We start from the raw sequence: 21,024 nt of genomic DNA on the forward strand, positions 1-21,024 counted from the left end.
GGGGGGGGTGACGTCATGCCCACAGTCTGCCCGAGACTGTGTGGCCGGAAGTGGTAAAGACAGGTATCTGCACCCCCCTCCCCCTAAAAGGTGTCAAATGTGACACCGGAGGGGGGGGAGGGTTCCGATCAGCGGGAGTTCCACTTTAGGGTGGAGCTCCGCTTTAATCATCCCTGCTTGGGCACTTAATACTCTTGTTTGCTATATACTTCTCCCTGTGCTTGTACACTGCCTGCCACCCGCCCTGACCTAAGCCGGCACCTCAAAGCGGAGGTTCACCCATAGAGAACACATTTTCCCCTTAGATGAATGCTCGTTTTGTCTAGGGGAATCGGCTAGTTGTTTTAAAATATGACCTGTACTTACCGTTTACGAGATGCATCTTCTCCGCCGCTTCCGGGTATGGGCTGCGGGACTGGGCGTTCCTTCTTGATTGACAGTCTTCCGAGAGGCTTCCGACGGTCGCATCCATCGCGTCACGATTTTCCGAAAGAAGCCGAACGTCGGTGCGCAGGCGCAGTATAGAGCCGCACCGACGTTCAGCTTCTTTCGGCTACGAGTGACGCGATGGATGCGACCGTCGGAAGCCTCTCGGAAGACTGTCAATCAAGAAGGAACGCCCAGTCCCGCAGCCCATACCCGGAAGCGACGGAGAAGATGCATCTCGAAAACGGGTAAGTACGGATCATATTTTAAAACAACTAGCCGATTCCCCTAGACAAAACGAGCAGGAATCTAAGGGGAAAAGGTAAAAAAATAAATAAATGGGTGAACTCCCGCTTTAACCAGCTACAGTGTTGCTGATTAGTCTCCATAATATAGCCATCTTTTCCTACACGTCCCTTGCTGGAGCCATCATGAGGGCTGTGACCTAGTGACATCTTGCAGGAAAGTAACTGGGAGGCCACATGGGTTAATGGTCCATCACATCTTGTAGGGTGCTCTGGTGAAGGCCAAGGTGCTGAATCCTCAGCCCGGTTAGCCTGCATCACCTGCCAGGGGAAATCCTACATCAGGAATGAATGTGAAGGGAGCTGCTTTAAGCTCCCTGAGCACATGGGGATGTTGCAGAGGGAAAGATTATGTCTCCCTCTTCCCCCACACCTGGGGTTAATAGGTAATTTGGCCTTGGTGGGCGGGGAGGGTGGCCCCTCCCCTGCACACCTGAAAGGTAAAATCCCAGGTGGATTAGCCAGGGCCCAATGGATAGTTAGGAGCGGGTCACATGTCCCAGGGGAACCTTCTGGAAGGGTAGAAGGTTATTTAAGCCAGGGCAACAGGCTGCAGCAGCCAGAACGCAAGGTGATCCCTACCTGTGAACTTGTTCCTGTGTTGTTGCCATGAAGAGCCTGGTCCGCCGTATCCTGGAGAGAGCTGGGGCAGAGGATGGCGAGGCGTGGATGCAGCAGTGCCTTTCTTTATCCCCAGGTACAGAGCGACGTTATCTGCTGGGATCCTTCTCAGCTGAGCAGTCCGGGTCAGCTGCTGCTGCCTCTTCCCCTGAGGCCATCGCAGCGTCCCCCCTGGCATCACCTCAGCACACTCCCTCCTCCCCATTCATCTCTCCCTGCCTATTGGAGCCTTTGTCGGCGTCTGCATGGTCGTTGGACCAGGGAGCTGCCACTCCAGCGGTGGTCGTTCCTATTGGCGGCAGGGAGGAGGAGGCGGACTTTACCATCCCAGCTCTGCTTGATGTTCCGGAGCCTCTTCCGACCAAACGCAGGAGGTCGAATCGTCTCTCCCCTGCGCCCACAGGCAGCCTGCCACCGTCGGGAAGGGGGGCACAGAAGGCTGGGAGAAGCGGAGGACAGCGCGCGGGACGCGGCAGGGGGTCGGGTGCTCCCCCTAGAGGACAGCCTGCACCATCTTTTTCAGGTTCCAGGGCAGGTGTCGCAAGCAGCAGGTAGCAGCACAGAGGACCCCGGGCTGCCGGCCGGTCTCGGCAGCAGCACCACCAGGCCGCAAAGTACAGCTGGAGCTAGGGGAGGCGGCCAGGGTGCTTACACCCAGTCATCCCTTCAGGCACAGCAGATACCTGTGGTGTGTTCCCAGATGACTTCACCAGGTCCAGGTAACGAGAATTTGACTCAATTACATTTATTAACCTCATTAACTGCTTCTTTGTCCTCCCTGATTGCGGGTATGTCGCCTAATCTGTCTACAGCTAGTCAGAATGTACCTTGCTCTGTAGCTTCAGTATGGGCTAGCCCCGAGGAGGTACGGGGGGGACAAGGAATGGGGGGTAATGTAGCCCCCTCGGCTGTGTTACCAAAGGTGACTGTAAATAGTGTTGAAATTCCTAATAATGTTTTTTTATTGCAAAATATTTTTTATTATTCAAATATTTCAGTAATTTGTTGTTTATTGATACACTGTTCCTCATATTCTCTCGGTTGAGGAAATCACCCTTATGGTTTGGCTGCTGTAGCCCATCCGATAGGTACACTTTTTGGGTGTTTTTGCTGCTGTAGCCCATCTGATTAATACACAGCTCACTGAGTGTTGGCTCCTTAGCCATTCACTTATTTTTTATTGTGTTTTTCACATATACTGTAGCGCTGATCACTTTTTAATCATAATCCTAATAATGTGCCAGAAACCTGCGCCAGGGAAGCGCTGCCATGCACGCTCTCCCCTTTAGGCTAAGCATACAAGAATTTTGGGGGGGTTGCATGGTTTGTATACAACAAATCGTTTCGTCAGAAGTTAGCAGTGCACCCCAATTTGGAGTGGGGGATCAAAAGATATCGGGCTATGGCTCAATCTTTTTCTGCCACAAAGAGCATTTAATCCAAAGCCTCAGCCCTCTGCCTCAGGTACACCAGGTGCTGCATACAAGAAAGGCATATGCTTTTCATTCAATGATGCTCAATGCGATTCCCGGGTAGTTGTAGATACAGACATGAGTGCGCCTTTTGCGCAGGAGCACACCCTGTTACCAAGTGCTTCAAAAAAATGTCTATCGCTAACCAACCGCAGTACAGGGAATCCTTTCCAAAAAGCACTATCCCCGGTGAGCCTGGAAAGAATGCGGCCGTGGCTGCAAATTTACACAGACAGGCAGATGGCCCAGCTGCTATTTGAAGGGTTTAGGGACGGTTTTGTTCTTCCTCCCTTTGACGGTCAAGGTTGTGACATAGGTAGAAATTTAAAGTCAGCCTTAGACTTACCTGAGGTGGTTAAGGAAAAACAAAAAAATGTTTTAAGGAACTGCAGGTAGGTAGGATTGCTGGCCCTTTTTCTTACCCCCCTTTTGAGAATTTCAGAGTATCCCCTCTGGGGATTGTTCCTAAAAAAGAACAAGGATCGTACCGGATGATACATCACTTGTCGTCGCCAAAAGGGGATTCTCTGAATGATCAAATCAGTGAGGAAATGTCGTCAGTGAAGTATTCAACTTTTGACGACGCATTGGTTAAAATTTGTTTGCTAGGTCAAGGAGCATTTCTTGCTAAGACCGACATTCAGTCAGCCTTTCGTTTGTTACCTATTAACCCTTTGTCTTTCAGTTCCTTAGGTTTGGTTTTTGATGACTGTTTTTTCTTTGATCGGTGCCTTCCAATGGGCTGCTCACTCTCCTGCAGGTATTTTGAATCATTCGCTACCTTTCTGGAATGGGTGGTGCAGAGGCACTCTGGTTCATCTTTTTTGTTGCACTATCTGGATGACTTCCTTTTCTTGGGGGTCTCGTCGGCTGATTGCTCAAACGTGTTGTCTTCTTTTTTAAAAATTTGCGAGTCGTTTAACATCCCTTTGGCTCATGACAAAACGATATATACCCGACAACACGGTTGTTTTTTCTAGGCATTACTATTGACACAGTAACAATGGTGTTTGAGCTTCCAGCCGAGAAGGTCTCCCAATTGAGGGAACATCTGTGCATCATAATAAGGAAAAAGAAGGTCATATTAAAAGAAATCCAAAAATTACTCGGTCTTTTGGCCTGTGGGGCGGATATTTTCTAGACGCCTTTATCTGGCTATTTCGGGTTTCAAGTCCCCCTCCTCCCATATCAGAATCTCGGCTGAGATTCGGGAGGATCTGCTGGTCTGGTCACAATTTTTGGTTAATTTCAATGGCAGAGCAATTTTTCAGTCAGAGTTTGTAACAGACGAAGATTTTTGTTTATACACAGACGCATGCGGGATCAGTGGGTTTGTTAGCTATATGGGGAACCCACTGGTGCGCTTCGCTATGGCATCCTTGCTGGAGGAGAAAAGGCTATCTCAAGAACATAGTAATCTTAGAACTGTTTCCCATTCTGGTCGCATTAGAGATTTGGGGTAAGTACTTTGTAAATAGAAGATTACTTTTCAGCACCGACAATAAAGGGGTGTTTTTCGCTATATATTGTTTATCATCCAAATCTCCTCCTGTCATCTCGCTGATTAGGTACCTGGTTTTCAAATGTCTGAGTCTAAATGTTTGGGTAAAGGCTCGTTATTTGCCTGGGAAACAGAATGTCATTGCGGACTCTCTCGCGCGTTTACAGATGAGGAGGTTCAAGTTGCTTTTCCCAGCTGCGGACGAGGAGGGGTTCCAGTGCCCGGCCCATTTATGGGAACTGATCTAAATCTGGTTTGTTCAAATATTATGAAGTCTGTCGCCCCTGCTACCCTGGCAGCGTACTCATCGGCCTGGCGGATGTGGCTGGCTCACGTATCTTCTATGGGAGAGGATGAGTTAGCATTTTCCGAAGGTTTGGTTTTGTCTTTTTTAAACAAATTACTGGCCAGCTCTGTATCCTGGTCTCAGGTGAATAAAACTTTAGCGGGGGTTTCTTTTTTCGGAAAACTGAACAACCACCCCCCATGCTCCTCTTTCTTTTCAGTAAAGCAGGCCCTGAAAGGCTACAGAAAAGGTGCAGGCAGCAAGGACAGCAGAATGGCGATAAGCCCGGCTATCCTCGCAAAATTGTGCTCGGCAACAGAATTAGTTTGTGTTTCGCGTTATGAGGCGATCCTTTTCCGGGCGTTTTTTTTCGTTTTTGTTTTTCGGTGCGTTTAGGTTATCTGAGATCGTGTCTCCTGATAAGAAGGCCGAGTCCAATATGCACATGTCTCATGTTTTTCTTGAAAGTTCTCGTCTTACAATTTTGGTCCCTAGATCAAAAACAGACCAGTTTGGGAAGGGAGCGTGGATAAAACTACAGGCTTTCCCGGGCTCCCCCATTTGCCCGGTCAAGTTAGCAGGTCAGTTCCTGCAGGTAAGGGGTTCAAAAGGGGGGTCGTTCTTTATACACAACAACGGCCTTCCTTTGACCAGTTACCAATTCAATTCGGTTTTTCACAAGTGTTTAATTGTACTGGATATGGAGAGGTTGCCCCTCTCCTCGCACTCATTTCGTATTGGTGCGACGACAGAGGCAGCTAGGTTGGGTCTTGACGTGGTTAACATCAAACGGATAGGTAGATGGCAATCTGACGCTTATAAATTGTACATTCGTCCTCATTGTTGTGTTTAATTTTCAGGTCAGGCCCTATCAGTATGGATAGTAGGGCACTCCTTCGTATTCTGGGCCGAAAGGAGAGCTCTGCGAAGAGTGTATTCCGAGAGTTTGAATTTCGACCCCAAGTTGGTGAACATTATCTGGCATGGTAGGAGGGGTATGGTATGGGCAAACCTGTTCGAAGAGTTGGGTTTACTGTTCCAGTCCATGCCTATCCCAGATGTTTTAATCATCCACCTCGGTGGGAACGATATAGGGCGTAGTAAGTCCCTGGATTGGTTGTTCCAGATTAAGGATGATCTGGGCCAGTTATGTCAGTCCTTCCCTGAGTAATGTTTGTTTTTTTCTGAAATAGTGCTGAGACTGGTATGGTCGAGGACTCCGTTTGAGAGGGTGTCATGGTCTTACCTCTCTCCTGTCTCCTTCGTTTGACATGTGCTGGCGGCCATCTTGGTTTCTGGGTCTCTTGTAGCCTCCCACCCTGCGGCTCCTCCTTCCCACTGGGAGGAGCTGGATGCCTGGCTCATATATATAGGAGGTCTGTGGCTTCAGTTCCTTGCTTGGTCCCCCTGTGTTCACATGCTTCTAAGACTGCTGCTGCTTCTGGTTCCGATCCTGGCTTTGTCTGACTTCCCTGCTGGTGTCTGATCCTGGCTTCGTCTGACTTCCCTGCTGGTTCCTGATCCTGGCTTCGTCTGACTACCCTTCTGGTTCCTGACCTCTGGCTTAGCAGACTCTGCTTCGGTTTCACCATCCGTTTGGACTTTTGCTTTACAGCTTGATTTTCAATAAAGCCTTCTTATTTTCACTTATCTCTTGTTGTACGTCTGGTTCATGGTTCCGTAACATTAGGACCAAGCCATGAATTTTGACGGTACAGGGCCATCCTCGCTACCCACGCTGGTTGCCAGACTTGATCAGCAGGATCACCTGTTGGGTCAGTTCGCCGTGGCGTTGCAAACCCTGCTTGAACGCACGGCTCATTTCGCTCCCGTTGCCGATGGGTCGGTTGTCGCTCCTGGGCCCGCTCCTACTGCCGCTCCGGTTGTTGCGCCAGAGTCTACCCCGACACCTGTTGTTGCGCCTGCGGTGTTTCGGGGTATGATCGGTTCTGCCCCCCTTCCACAGCGATTTGGGGGAGAGCCAACTCAGTGCCGAGGTTTCCTTAACCAAGTGGGCATTTATTTCGAGTTGCTGCCACATGCCTTTCCCACTGAGAGATCAAAGGTGGGCTTCTTGATCTCGCTGCTTTTGGACAAGGCCTTGGCCTGGGCCAGCCCTTTATGGGAGAACAACAATCCGGTGGTTGCCGAGTTTTCCAGTTTTGTTGCTTCTCTTCGGAAGGTATTCGATGTGCCGGCTTGCGCCGCCTCTGCTGCGAAGCTCCTTATGTCCGTCAGACAGGGTTCACGATCCGTAGCCGAATACGCCATTGAGTTTCGTACCCTGGCAGCAGAGGTGGGCTGGAATAATGAGGCTCTGGTCGCTGCTTTCTCTCATGGTCTCTCGGATGCCTTGAAGGATGAGGTTGCAGCTAAGGACCTACCAGTGGAGCTCGAGGCTCTTATTTCTTTCCTGATTTTGATTGACACCAGACTCAGGGAGAGACCTTCCTTTAAGGAGAGCCTGCGGAGGCCTCCTAACAGTTTGGCGCCTACGTTTGCTGTCCCACCCGTGCCTCCCTCTCCTCCCACGCCTCCTGGGGTTGACTTGTCTGGGGGTGAACCCATGCAGCTGGGGTTTGCTCGCCTGTCCGAGGGGGAGAGGGTACTCCGGAGACGCGAGGGCCGATGCATGTACTGTGGTCTCGGTGGGCATTTTCGGTTGGCATGTCCGAACCGTCCGGGAAACGCTCGCACCTGAGATCCTGTCGGGGGCAGATCTTGGGTGGAGTTTCCTCGTCCCCGGTTTCCCGTGTTGATAAACCACTGATCACTGTTGCCCTCTCCTGGGTCGGGGGCTCGGTGACGACCCAGGCGTTGGTGGACTCTGGTGCTGGTGTTTTTTTCATTGATAGTGAGTTCGCTGCCGCCAATTCCATTCCTCTGCAGGCTCGAGGTTCCCCGCTGGCTCTAGAGGCGATAGACGGCAGACCCCTCCAGCCGTCACACGTGACTCATGAGACCCTTCCAGTGAGGATAGCCATTGGTGCCGTTCACAGAGAGTCGGTCTGCTTCCAGGTTATTTCGTCTCCACATTACTCGGTGGTCTTGGGGTACCCCTGGCTCCAGAGGCATAATCCGACTTTCGACTGGAGATCGGCCGAGATCCTCTCATGGTCACCACAGTGTGGGGCTAGTTGCATCCATGGGCCTGTCAAGTTGCTGTGTACTTCCTCGGACTCTCTGTTGCCTCCTGAATACGAGGAGTACCGGGATGTATTCGATAAGGTGCGCGCAGTTGCCCTACCTCCGCACCGCCCATACGATTGTGCCATAGAGTTACAACCTGGTGCCGTTCCTCCTCGCGGCAGGGTCTATCCACTGTCGGTTGTGGAGAATGAGGCCATGGAGGAGTACGTGATGGAGGCGCTGTCCCGTGGTCACATTCGCAAATCCTCGTCCCCGGCAGGGGCTGGATTTTTCTTTGTGAAAAAGAAGGGCGGTGAGTTGAGGCCTTGCATCGATTACAGGGGCCTTAATCGCATCACGATCAAGAACGCTTACCCGATACCCTTGATTTCCGAGCTGTTCGATCGCCTTAAGGGGGCCACGGTCTTTACCAAACTCGACCTGAGGGCGGCATATAACCTGGTAAGGATCAAGGCGGGCGATGAGTGGAAGACCGCGTTTAACACCAGGACCGGTCATTATGAATCCTTGGTTATGCCCTTTGGGTTGTGCAATGCGCCCGCAGTCTTTCAGGAATTCATCAACAATGTTTTCCGTGACCTGTTGCAGCAGTGTGTGGTGGTCTATTTGGATGACATCTTGGTATACTCTGAATCCATGGAGGCCCACATTCTGGATGTCAAGCGAGTGTTGCAACGGTTACGAGAGAACAAGCTGTTCGGTAAGCTTGAGAAATGCGAATTTCACCGATCCCAGGTAACCTTCTTAGGTTACATCATTTCCGCTGAGGGGTTCTCCATGGACCCTGAGAAGGTTTCGGCTGTCTTACAGTGGCCTCAGCCCAGTGGTCTTCGTTCCTTGCAGCGCTTTTTGGGCTTCGCCAATTATTATCGGAAGTTCATCAGGGACTTTTCCATGCTGGCCAAGCCTCTCACGGATCTGACCAGGAAGGGCAGTAATTCCCAGGTCTGGCCGCTCGAGGCCATCCGGGCTTTTGAGACCCTAAAATCCGCCTTTGTGTCGGCTCCGATTCTGTCTCATCCCAACCCTGGGTTGCCCTTTGTCCTCGAGGTGGACGCGTCTGAGACGGGAGTAGGCGCCCTTCTGTCTCAGCGTAGAACACCAGAGGGTCCGCTGCTTCCTTGTGGGTTTTACTCCCGGAAACTGTCACCCGCGGAGTGCAACTATCAGATTGGTGACAGGGAGTTATTGGCCATAGTGCAGGCTCTCAAAGAGTGGAGGCACTTGCTCGAGGGCTCGGTGGTTCCGGTTCTCATCCTGACGGACCACAAGAATCTGACCTACCTTTCTGAGGCCAAGAGATTGACACCACGTCAGGCCAGATGGGCTCTGTTCTTGTCACGTTTTAATTACGTGGTCTCCTACCTACCCAGTTCCAAGAACATCAGGGCGGATGCCTTATCACGGCAGTACTCCGAGCTGTCCAGGGAGGAATCTATACCGACTTCGGTCATACCTCGGAATCAGATCCTGGCCACCATTCGCACCAGCCTGACCTCTCCCCTTGGTGAGCAGATTTTGGCGGCTCAATCTGGTGCTCCCTCTGGGAGACCCAACGGCAGATGTTTTGTGCCTGAGGAGTTGCGCACTCGGTTGTTGCGAACCTACCATAACTCCAAGACCGCGGGGCATCCTGGTAAGAATCAGCTGTCCTGGGCTGTTTCACGTCTGTTCTGGTGGCCTTCCCTACGTTCCGACATCGCCGCATATGTAGCGGCATGCTCCGTTTGTGCCCAAAGTAAGTCCCCTCGGCACCTTCCGTTGGGCCTGCTGCAACCTATAGCCACCGGGGAGCGCCCATGGTCACACCTGGGGATGGATTTCATTGTGGACCTCCCTGCATCCTGAGGCCATACGGTCATTCTCATGATTGTGGATCGGTTTTCCAAAATGTGCCACTGTGTTCCTCTCAAGAAGTTACCCTCTGCTCAAGAGTTGGCCACGATTTTTGCTTGAGAGGTCTTCCGGTTGCACGGTTTGCCCAAGGAGATAGTGTCGGATCGGGGGAGTCAGTTTGTGTCCAGGTTCTGGCGCGCCTTTTGCTCCCAGTTGGGGATTCATCTCTCCTTCTCCTCGGCCTACCACCCTCAGTCCAATGGGGCCGCAGAACGATCCAATCAGGCTTTGGAGCAATTCCTTCGTTGCTATGTCTCCGATCACCAGGACAATTGGGTTGACCTCCTGCCTTGGGCTGAGTTTGCCAGGAACACGGCGGTGAACTCTTCCTCTGGGACGTCTCCCTTCATGGCCAATTATGGGTTCCAACCTGCCGTGTTACCGGAGGCATTCTCTCCCCAGGATATTCCGGCTGTGGAGGATCACCTTTCCGTCCTACGTGCCTCTTGGGTACAGATCCAGAAGTCCCTTGAGGTCTCTGCGCAGCGCCAGAAACTCCAGGCTGATCGCAGACGAGCGCCTGCTCCTTCCTACCAGGTCGGAGACCGTGTATGGTTGTCCACTCGCAACCTCAACCTTCGAGTGCCCACTCCCAAGCTGGCTCCTTGCTTTGTTGGTCCCTTCCGAGTGCTTCGCAGGGTAAACCCGGTAGCCTATGCCCTTGCGCTTCCTCCTGGCATGCGGATCTCCAACGTGTTTCATGTCTCCCTGTTGAAGCCACTGGTGTGCAATCGCTTCACTTCCTCGGTTCCTCGGCCTCGTCCGGTCCAAGTGGGCAATCATGAGGAGTATGAGGTGAGCAATATCCTGGACTCACGCCTGGTCCGCGGTCGGGTGCAGTTTTTGGTCCACTGGCGTGGTTATGGTCCAGAGGAGCGTTCCTGGGTTCCCTCCGCAGATGTCCATGCTCCTGCCTTGCTCCGAGCCTTCCACGCACGCTTCCCTCAGAAACCGTTTTTTGCACCGCGGAGGAGAGGCCCTTGAGGGGGAGGTACTGTCATGGTCTTACCTCTCTCCTGTCTCCTTCGTTTGACATGTGCTGACGGCCATCTTGGTTTCTGGGTCTCTTGTAGCCTCCCACCCTGCGGCTCCTCCTTCCCACTGGGAGGAGCTGGATGCCTGGCTCATATATATAGGAGGTCTGTGGCTTCAGTTCCTTGCTTGGTCCCCCTGTGTTCACATGCTTCTAAGACTGCTGCTGCTTCTGGTTCCGATCCTGGCTTTGTCTGACTTCCCTGCTGGTGTCTGATCCTGGCTTCGTCTGACTTCCCTGCTGGTTCCTGATCCTGGCTTCGTCTGACTACCCTTCTGGTTCCTGACCTCTGGCTTAGCAGACTCTGCTTCGGTTTCACCATCCGTTTGGACTTTTGCTTTACAGCTTGATTTTCAATAAAGCCTTCTTATTTTCACTTATCTCTTGTTGTACGTCTGGTTCATGGTTCCGTAACAGAGGGTCAGGAAAAGGTTGAACAAGGCAATAGCAAAGTTCATGCCCACTATTGGGGGTTTGTCCTTTAGGCACATAGATCTAGAAGGGGGAATTGCGGGACTTTTTAGATCGGATGGGGTTCATCTTTCTGAAATTGGGCTCGACATTTTCAACAATAACCTTCAGAATATGGTGGAGTTGGCCGCGAGGCGGGGTGGTTGGGCCGGTCTTGTTTAGGAGGCCAGATTGAAAACAATCCCGGCTAGTGGGGTTAGTTAATAATAAAGTGGATCCAACCTGAGTCGTAGTGACTGGGTTGATGAATGGTGGTGGTTAAGTAAATAAGTGATGTGTTATATGGTGTATATATTGAGTTGGTTAATTGTTCAATAAATATGGTCAATTTAAACAAATAATACCAGTAATAAAGGCCTGCGGCCAAGTTTACTCCACCTCCTGCCTCTGAAGTCGTTATTTCAGGTAAAACATTCTGCATACAGTCCCATGAATGTGAAGGGAGCTGCTTTAAGCTCCCTGAGCACATGGGGATGTTGCAGAGGGAAAGATTATGTCTCCCTCTTCCCCCACACCTGGGGTTAATAGGTAATTTGGCCTTGGTGGGCGGGGAGGGTGGCCCCTCCCCTGCACACCTGAAAGGTAAAATCCCAGGTGGATTAGCCAGGGCCCAATGGATAGTTAGGAGCGGGTCACATGTCCCAGGGGAACCTTCTGGAAGGGTAGAAGGTTATTTAAGCCAGGGCAACAGGCTGCAGCAGCCAGAACGCAAGGTGATCCCTACCTGTGAACTCCCTCCCCCCCCCCTTGTCGCGGCCTAATTATTACTGGTTTTCTCTCTTGGTTTGTAATGAACAAGAGGGGTTAGTTAATAATAAAGTGGATCCAACCTGAGTCGTAGTGACTGGGTTGATGAATGGTGGTGGTTAAGTAAATAAGTGATGTGTTATATGGTGTATATATTGAGTTGGTTAATTGTTCAATAAATATGGTCAATTTAAACAAATAATACCAGTAATAAAGGCCTGCGGCCAAGTTTACTCCACCTCCTGCCTCTGAAGTCGTTATTTCAGGTAAAACATTCTGCATACAGTCCCATATACAGAAAAGATGCTGAGGAGGGGCTAATATAACAAGCCTATTGCTTAGGCAAAGCACAGGTTGTTTTAAAGAGACGGGGAAGTCTATAGTTGAAAAACATGATTAGTGTTGCTATAACACCTGATCTGTAAGGTTGCACAATTATTAAATTCTTTATTATGCACCCAAAGCTAAAATATTGATTTTAGGAAGATCAAGGCCCAAGGGCTTCAAAGGAAAAGTGTCTCCAAGTTATAACTTTTTATCCCTCTAGAAAAATGGTAATACAAAGTTGTGGAGGTGCTCAGCGTTTTTTTCTCTAACTAGAGACAACATATTGATGTTAACTAAAGAGTTTTTCAAGCATTTTTGTGGTCAAAAATAAAAAAGCCAATGAAACCAAACAAATGTATGTACTGTGGCAGCTCTACCGGGACCTCAATGGTTTATCTCTTCTATGATGATAATGAGAGCAATTATAATGCCAACCAAAAGTATCCTCACATATATTTAAATGCATTTATTTAAAAGTATTTATGCATTTACTACATGCATTATTATAATGTATGATTAAACGTGTTTCCTTTAACTGAAATTATGCTATTTTGCCACTTTTTTATTTTTTAATAATTTTTATTAACTATCAATATATGCCGTACGGTCCAGTTTTTGACAGTGCAAAATAGTACGGGGCTTTTTTTGGTGTGATATACAGGCAGTAAACAAACATTTTTGCTATACACAATTCCTACGTTTCTAACTACTTATGAGTTTTGTTTAGTGCATGGATATCATAAAAAAGTTGAGCAAATTGAAGAAAATTCCATCTGTGTTTATATTAAACTCACCCAGTTTGTACCCACACATATGTCAATACTATGGGCCAGATCCATGTACCTCGGCGCATATATAGGCCGGCGTAGCGTATCTCAGATACACTACGCCGCCGTAACTTAGAGCGGAGGTTCCTTATCCACAAAGAATTTGCGCCGTAAGTTACGGCGGCGTAGTGTAATTGTGTCAGCGTAAGGGCACGAAATTCAAATGACTAAGATGTGGGCGTGTTTTATGTTAATTCATCTTGACCCCACGTAAATTACGTTTTTTTTAACGGCGCATGCGCCGTCCGTGGGGGTATTCCAGTGCGCATGCTCGAAATCACGTCGCAAATAGTCAATGCTTTAGACGTGAACGTAATTTACGCAAAGCCCTATTCACGAACGTTTTACGCAAACGACGGAAAATTCTACGCTGGCCCGACGTCCATACTTAACATTGCGTACGCCTCATAGAGCAGGGGTAACTATACGCCGGAAAAAGCCTTATGCAAACGACGTAAAAAAATGCGCCGGGCGGACGTACGTTCTGAGAATCGGCGTATCTAGCTAATTTGCATACTCTACGTGGAAATCAACGGAAGAGCCACCTAGCGGCCAGCGTAAATATGCACCTAAGATCCGACGGCGTACTAAGATGTACGTCAGTCGGATCTAGCCCACATTCAGACGTATCTTGTTTTGTGAATACAAAACAAAGATACGCCGGCGCATCGTAGAACTTACGCGGCGTATCAATAGATACGCCGCCGTAAGTTCTTCGTAGATCTGGGCCAATGTTTGCATATAGGAGAAGATTATGACCTCTTCAGTACATGTACTGGTCCCATCAGTCCTTGTTTTTTAGGGGTTCGTGAGGAGTAGTTATGATGGATTATGGATTACATGTGTGTATCTTGGGTCCCTCTTCCAGCCTTTGCATGCCAAGCCCGTATTTGGAGTTAAAGAAGAGAGCATACTGGTGTATAGAGTTGAAATCCAGTGTCTCTGGGGAGTCTCTTGGAACATAATGTTTCCAGGGTCTTGAATCTCAATGCAAAATGTTTGCGGTTGGTTGGATGGGTTAGAAAATGGCTAATTTGCAAATATGACCACCAGGGGATTGGATCTGTTTTTGTTTCTTTTGCTATACTTGAAAACATTTTAACCACTTAAGGACCGCCTCCTACACATTTACGTCGGCAGAATGGCACAGCTGGGCACAGGCACGTTCCTGTACGTCCTCTTTAAGTGCACAGCCGTGGGTCGCGGGCCCCTTCTTCACAGTGGCAATGTCACTGATCGTCTGTTCCCTGAGGTCACACATAACCCCTACAGCGCCCCCTAGTGGTTAACTCCTAAACTGCACTGTCATTTTCACAGTAAAAAAATCATTTTTTTATATTTTTTCGAAAATAACAATGGTCCCAAAAATGTGTCCACCATAATGTCGCAGTCACATAAAAAATCGCTGATCGCCGCTGTTAGTGGTAAAAAAAAAATTATTAATAGAAATGCCACAAAACTATCCCCTATTTTGTAAACGCTACAAATTTTGCGCAAACCAATCGTTAAACCCTTTTTGCGATTTTTTTTTACCAAAAATATGTAGAAGAATACGTATCGGCCTAAACTGTTTATAGCGCAAAAAATAAAAACCACAGAGGTGATCAAATACCACCAAAAGAAAGCTCTATTTGTGGGAAAAAAAGGACGCCAATTTTGTTTGGGAGCCACATCGCACGACCGCGCAATTGTCAGTTAAAGCGATGCAGTGCCGAATCGCAAAAACTGGCCAGGTCCTTTACCTGCATATTGGTCCGGGTCTTAAGTGGTTAAGCTTACAGCAGGGCCATTGGCCTTTGAGAAAATGTGGCGACATTCCAGGTTCAAAATCCAGATTTCGATGAAGGGGAGTAAGAAGGCTGGTTGGGATGACACTGATGGAGATTTGCATGCTGCTTGAAATCTGTTTTAGTGTGGTTACTGTAAGTGGATGGGTTAGAATTAGTTTGTCAATGTTTAAGTGCCACTCATGGGGCTGAGGCTAGTGTTTGTGGTGTTACTGCTTTCTCTTTGCCTATCCAGTCCTTTTGGGCCTCACGTACATTTCAATTCCAATCCCTGGCAACTTGAACATACAAAATCAAGAATGACAGCAAGGGTAGAAGACTATTTGCTAAGATGTCTGCGTATATTTTGATATCAGCATTAAAGCGCCGCTCCACCCAAAAGGGGGAGTTTCGGTACAAAGTTTAGCTACAATTTTTGTAGCTGCTGACTTCTAATTTTCACTTAAGAGGCTGGAGCTCCTCTTTATGTAATGAGATTTTCTGTAATTAGAGCCGTGGCAGCTTTACCTGGTTTTGGTAAGACTGTGATATATGCCTCTATGAAGTGTGATGATGGCGGGGATTTATACAGGGCAATAAATATATTTTAAAGGCGAGGTGCTAATTGATGATCCAATGATTTATAATATAATATAGGGAAGCCACCTGGATCTATGCTTTTGCCAGGTTTCATATAATTGATCGCTAATTGTAATTCTTCCATTTCCAAAGGCCTATCAAAGCCCTAAGCTAGATTAGTGATTTTGCCATTTATTACACATACCATTGGATGAAACCACTTGTGAAAGCTGACATGTTCCCCGTCATGGATAAAATATGCCTTTCCACTCTGAAACATAGTAATAAAGGTTATGTGGTTATTCAATAAAATGAAGTAAAATCACATCAGGGGATGACAAGGAATATCCAAATCCAAGGACAAAAATGTAATATATTGCAGCTAACAAGTTCATAAACTTGATGGCAGCATGTGTCTTTTTTTAAGGCCAAATACATTTTCTACAAGTACAAAACATATCTGTTGGTACTGTTATGCCACGTACACAATGTTCGATGGGAGCTTGTTGTCGGAAATTCCGACCGTGTGTAGGCTCCATCGGACATTTGCTGTCGGAATTTTCGACAACAAAAATTTGAGAGCTGGATCTCAAATTTTCCGACAACAAAATCCGTTCTCGTAAATTACGAGCGTGTGTACACAATATTCCACGCATGCTCTGAATCAAGTATGAGACGGAAGCGCTCGGTCTGGTAAAACTAGTGTTCATAATGGAGATAGAGAATGATTTTGCAGAGTGACGAATGTGCTAACGAACTGCCCTTCTAACGGAGCAGTAACTGACTTAAAAGCACAAGGCTGAAAAGCGCGAATCGTCTCTCACCAAACTTCTACTAATACGATAATACGATCATTAGCAGAAGGAGCCCAAAGGGTGGTGCACTTGGTATTGAACTTCCCTTTTATAGTGCCGTCGTACGTGTTCTTGGCGATCGGAATTTCCGACAACATTTGTGCGACCGTGTGTATGCAAGACAAGTTTGAGCCAACATCCGTCGGAAAAAAATCCACGGTTTTGTTGTCAGAATGTCCGATCGTCTGTACACGGCCTTAGTATATTTGTAACTTCCTTTGGACAGAACTGAACTCTCAAAATGTTGTCAGTGCTCTCAGCTATTTCATGCAAACTATATAGTACCCCCACATAAATGCCATGAATAGCCTATGCATACAGTGCAGTGAGTAGGCATTGCAACTCTCAGGCCCCGTACACATGTCCGAGAAACTCAACGAGCAAAACACATCGTTTTGCTCGTCGAGTTCCTTGTGAAGCCGCCGAGGATCTCGGCGAGCCAAGTTTCCTCATTGACTAACGAGGAAATAGAGAACATGTTCTCTATTTGGCTCGACAAGTTCCTCGTCGGTTTCCTCGGTCAAAAGTGTACACACGACCGGGTTTCTCTGCACAATACGGCTCCAATCGAGTTTCTGGCTGAATTCTGCCGAGAAACTCGGTCGTGTGTACGGGGCCTCATAAGAAAGTGTGTTGATGGCAAAACCATCTGTTTGTCTGTATTTGGTAAGGCATTCTGAAAGTTCAATATACAAATGGCAATATATTTCACAAAGATGGTGTAATTACTGTATAACTGGCAGGAAATTCATTCTGAGCTCTTATAGTGGTGTTCTTATTCACACTGGTGGGCTATGCAGGGCTAGCCTATATTATTTGATCCCCAAATTATTACAATGTTATCAATCCCTATTTCTAGTGCCAAAATATACATTGTATATGTTTGTGTTCCAAAGGTAATATACATGGATTTTCAACTCACAGCAATATACCCTTTGCTCGCTGTCAGTGCTTCTGCCGCAAGTACATGAGCATCTACCAGATTATACAAGTGAATCCAATTTATTTTGGTGTGTTCATTCCAAAACTTGAAACATAATAATCTCTTCTCAGCATTAGCCTACATTAACATAGAAAGAAAAGTACATTATTTAGTAATGCAAGCTTCAGGGAATTCTCAGCTCAGGCATAGAGTTACAGAAATAACAGAAACACCACATACTTATATTTACACAAATATAGAGGACATTTAAGAACTCAAGCTAATTAACCACAGCAATTTAGGAAGACTAGATAAGGAGACGTAAATACAGATCAGCAGAACATGCAAGTTATTTCTTTGTAAGTGAGTCCAGGCAATAAAGCAGTTATGTGAAATTAACACAGTTTGATCAGGGCATTTAGTTCCTTTATATGTAATCTGCCAAGGAACAGAATTATGAGCTTAAGGCCCCATGCACACGAGACGCTGGTAAACTCGAGTTCAGAGGCATTTGGGCATTTTTTTCAACTGCCCCTGAACACATTTAATGTTATCCTATGTGTCCATGCACACATTCACATTTTTTTGCGTTTTAAAGCAGTTGGGTTTAGGCTCGTTTTTTCAGACGCAAAATTTTGGGTTCAGACGCAAACGTTTTTGCGTTTCAAAGCTTTGAGAGGGTCTACAATGTCTTTGTTATGAACGCTGATAGCCGCAAACGCGGTAAAACGCAGCTAAACGTGGCAAAACGCTGTGAAATTCGCAGCAAAAACTGGCGTTTTAAACACCGTTTTTTGCCTTTGAAAACTTGAGTTTACATGTGTTTGCATTTGCTTCTCGTGTGCATGGGGCCTTAGAAAGATGGAAGCTTAGTTATGGCCACAGTGGCACAAGAAAGCTCTGTTTAGTACAGTATACAATGTGTTACATTTCCATATGAATTAATATTCCCATTCTTTCCACTCCTTTTGTATCCTAAAGTTCCCTATCAAAGCTGTTATCCTCAGATCCTCATGATTGTGTTCAGGTCTGCGAAGGTGTTCTGTCATTAGAAGTACCATCCTACTGTTCTTAATAGTAAATTGATGCAAGTTCATCTGCTTTGCTGATAATTTAAATCAGTAATCGTGCTCAAAATATACTTAAGTTAAAATCTATTATCCATAGCGTCAACCTCCATTTTCAACAATTATCCATATGGTTTCAAATGCACTTCTCTGTCTGACCCATGTACCAAGCAAAAACTATAAAAAAAACAAGGGACCTCACTGAATATAGTCACATAACAGTAAGAAAATTGCAGTGCTTACCGTAAGCACATGTCCACTGACTCACAAAAATGATCGGTGTGAGCCATCTAACTCAACAAACCAGTGTAAGGAAGATAGGCTGAAGGAACCCAGACGGACTGTTACAAATAGAACCAAAAGCCCCATACACACGTCCGGGTTTCCCGACGGGAAAACTGTGAGGAGAGCTTTTGGCCGGGAATCCCTAGTCGTGTGTATGCTCCTCGCAGTTTTTCCGATGGGAAAACTGGCCAAAAAAAAAGGACAAAAAAGGGAACCTGCTCTTTTTTTCCCGCCGGAAAACCCGGCCGTGTGTATGAGAAAACCGGAAGTTTTTAGCAGTTTTCCCCTCGGAAAAACTCAGATGAAGCATACACACGGCCGGGATTCCCAGCCAAAAGCTCTCACCTGAGTTTTCCCGTTGAAAAATCTGCTTGTGTGTATGGGAGAGCAGGTTCTCGATCTTTCCCTTCGGGATTTCCAACGGACCATGACCCATCGGGAATCCCGGCCGTGTGTACAGGGCAAAACAGTATAAATGACAAGCCTTTACTGAGCAAATATTAAATGAACAGAACACAAAGTGGTGATGTGATGTCATGCCAACACATTTCACTCATCAATAGGATCGGCTTCTTCAGGATAAGATAGACAAGTGCGCCATCGCGCACGGCAACCACCGCTGCTTTCGTGCACTCAGCTCCATAGTTAGTTTGGGCAGCCCTGCATCACTGTAAGTGCAATAGGACTCAGAAGGCTGAATCCTCCCTCCACGTTGTCACCAGCTGGCCCATTGTCTGACACATGTGGCTGCTGTGGGGCCACATTTGAGAGGCTGTTGACACAAAATAAACTCCAAAGACTTCAGTCTGATATCAGATGAATGGGAGGAATGTCTAGGATTGTTACTAGTCACTGTTCCCCCTTACGGGCAGTAGGGAGCATGTCTTTAGCTGCCCTAGCAGTGTAGATATATTGCTCATGGAACACTTCTACTACAGTCCAGCCAATCTGAAATGAACACTGTGGCACAGATTCAGGTAGGAGATACGACGGCGTATCTCCAGATACACCGTCGTATCTCTGAGTGTGAGGAGTCGTATCTTGGCGCCTGATTCAAAGAATCAGATACTCCAGAATTTGTCTAAGATACGACCAGCGTAAGTCTCCTAAGCTGTCATATCTTAACTGCATATTTACGCTGGCCGCTAGGGGCGTGTACGCTGATTTACGCCTAGAATATGTAAATCAGCTAGATACGCCTATTCATGAACGTACGCCCGGCCGTCGCAGTACAGATACGCCATTTACGTTAGGCTTTTTTGGGCGTAAAGTTATCCCTGCTCTATGAGGCACAGCCAATGTTAAGTATGGACGTCGGGCCAGTGTCGAATTTTCCGTCGATTACATCGTTTGCGTAAGTCGTTCGCGAATAGGGCTGTGCGTCATTTACGTTCACGTCGAAAGCATTGGCTTTTTGCGGGTTAATTTGGAGCATGTGCACTGGGATACTTTCACGGACGGCGCATGCGCCGTTCGTAAAAAGCGTCATTTATGTGGGGTCACAATAAATTAACATAAAACACGCCCACATGTTCCACATTTGAATTAGGCGGGCTTACGCCGGCCTATTTACGCTACGCCGCCGCAACTTTGCTTTGTGAATACTGCACTTGCCTGTCAAAGTTGCGGAGGCGTAGCGTAAATAGGATACGTTACGCCCGCTCACAAATACGTGCTCCCTACGTGAATCTGGGCCTGTATGCCTAATGCAGTTTTCTGAGGCTGTTAAAAAATCTCCCAATGTGTCCTCAGATGACACCTGATAAGATAGCTAAGGTTTGTAGTTCTGCCAAAAAGAAGTTTGCAATACAGAATAAGAATAAGAAGGGAGCATTTACTAAACGAATAGAGGATTTATACTTAGTGAGTATAGTCAACCTAATAATATGAAGGTAATGGGGTGGGGGAAGGGGAGCGGGCCCTATCAATATCTTGAAATGGGACCCCATGATCTTAAATTATGTAATTTGGTATACAGTACTATTTTTACTCTATAGGTTCTTTGGTTTCAGCAAATGTTCAAGGGGGGTTGGTGATCTGATACAACTGCAATAAACAATACTGTTTCTGTATACAGGACCTTGGTGAAAGATGGGTGTTGTTTTAAAGAACGTGCTTTATTGTAAAATAAGGGTACTTTATGAACTGAACAAGATAATTGCTGCTTTATGGAAATAACTTTTAATATGAAGCCTAATTTAACAAATGAGCAGAGCACATTTCAGTTTTGCATTTTTCTAGCACTGCCTTCCTCTCTGTATTTGGTTACATAACATCTGAGAACAATAAAGGATGTATATATTGGAAGACTGTAGGTCTGAACAGAGAATATATAGCTATAAAACACCCAGCAACTGTCACTAATTATTAGACATGTGCATTCGTTTTCGTCCGAATGCATTTTCGTCTCAATTTCAGTTATTTTCGTAATCTATTTAACAAACGATAACAAAAGCACATAAAACGAAAACCGAAAGATCCGACATAAA

The 21,024-nt window shown here is 47.1% G+C and overlaps 1 protein-coding gene across 1 annotated transcript in view; it reads right to left on the reverse strand.

Moving 5' to 3' along the window:
• SDR42E2 (short chain dehydrogenase/reductase family 42E, member 2) overlaps nucleotides 1–21,024 on the reverse strand; it is a 61,987-nt gene that overhangs the window by 6,735 nt on the left and 34,228 nt on the right. Inside the window, exons 8-9 of the mRNA XM_040356838.1 lie at nucleotides 17,184–17,321; nucleotides 15,613–15,678 (exon numbers count right to left, since the gene is read on the reverse strand). Of these exons, the coding sequence (XP_040212772.1) occupies nucleotides 15,613–15,678; nucleotides 17,184–17,321 (204 nt within the window). The remainder of the gene's footprint in view (nucleotides 1–15,612; nucleotides 15,679–17,183; nucleotides 17,322–21,024) is intronic.

The sequence above is a fragment of the Rana temporaria genome, chromosome 6, assembly GCF_905171775.1.
Source record: "Rana temporaria chromosome 6, aRanTem1.1, whole genome shotgun sequence".
Classification (NCBI taxonomy): domain Eukaryota; kingdom Metazoa; phylum Chordata; class Amphibia; order Anura; family Ranidae; genus Rana; species Rana temporaria.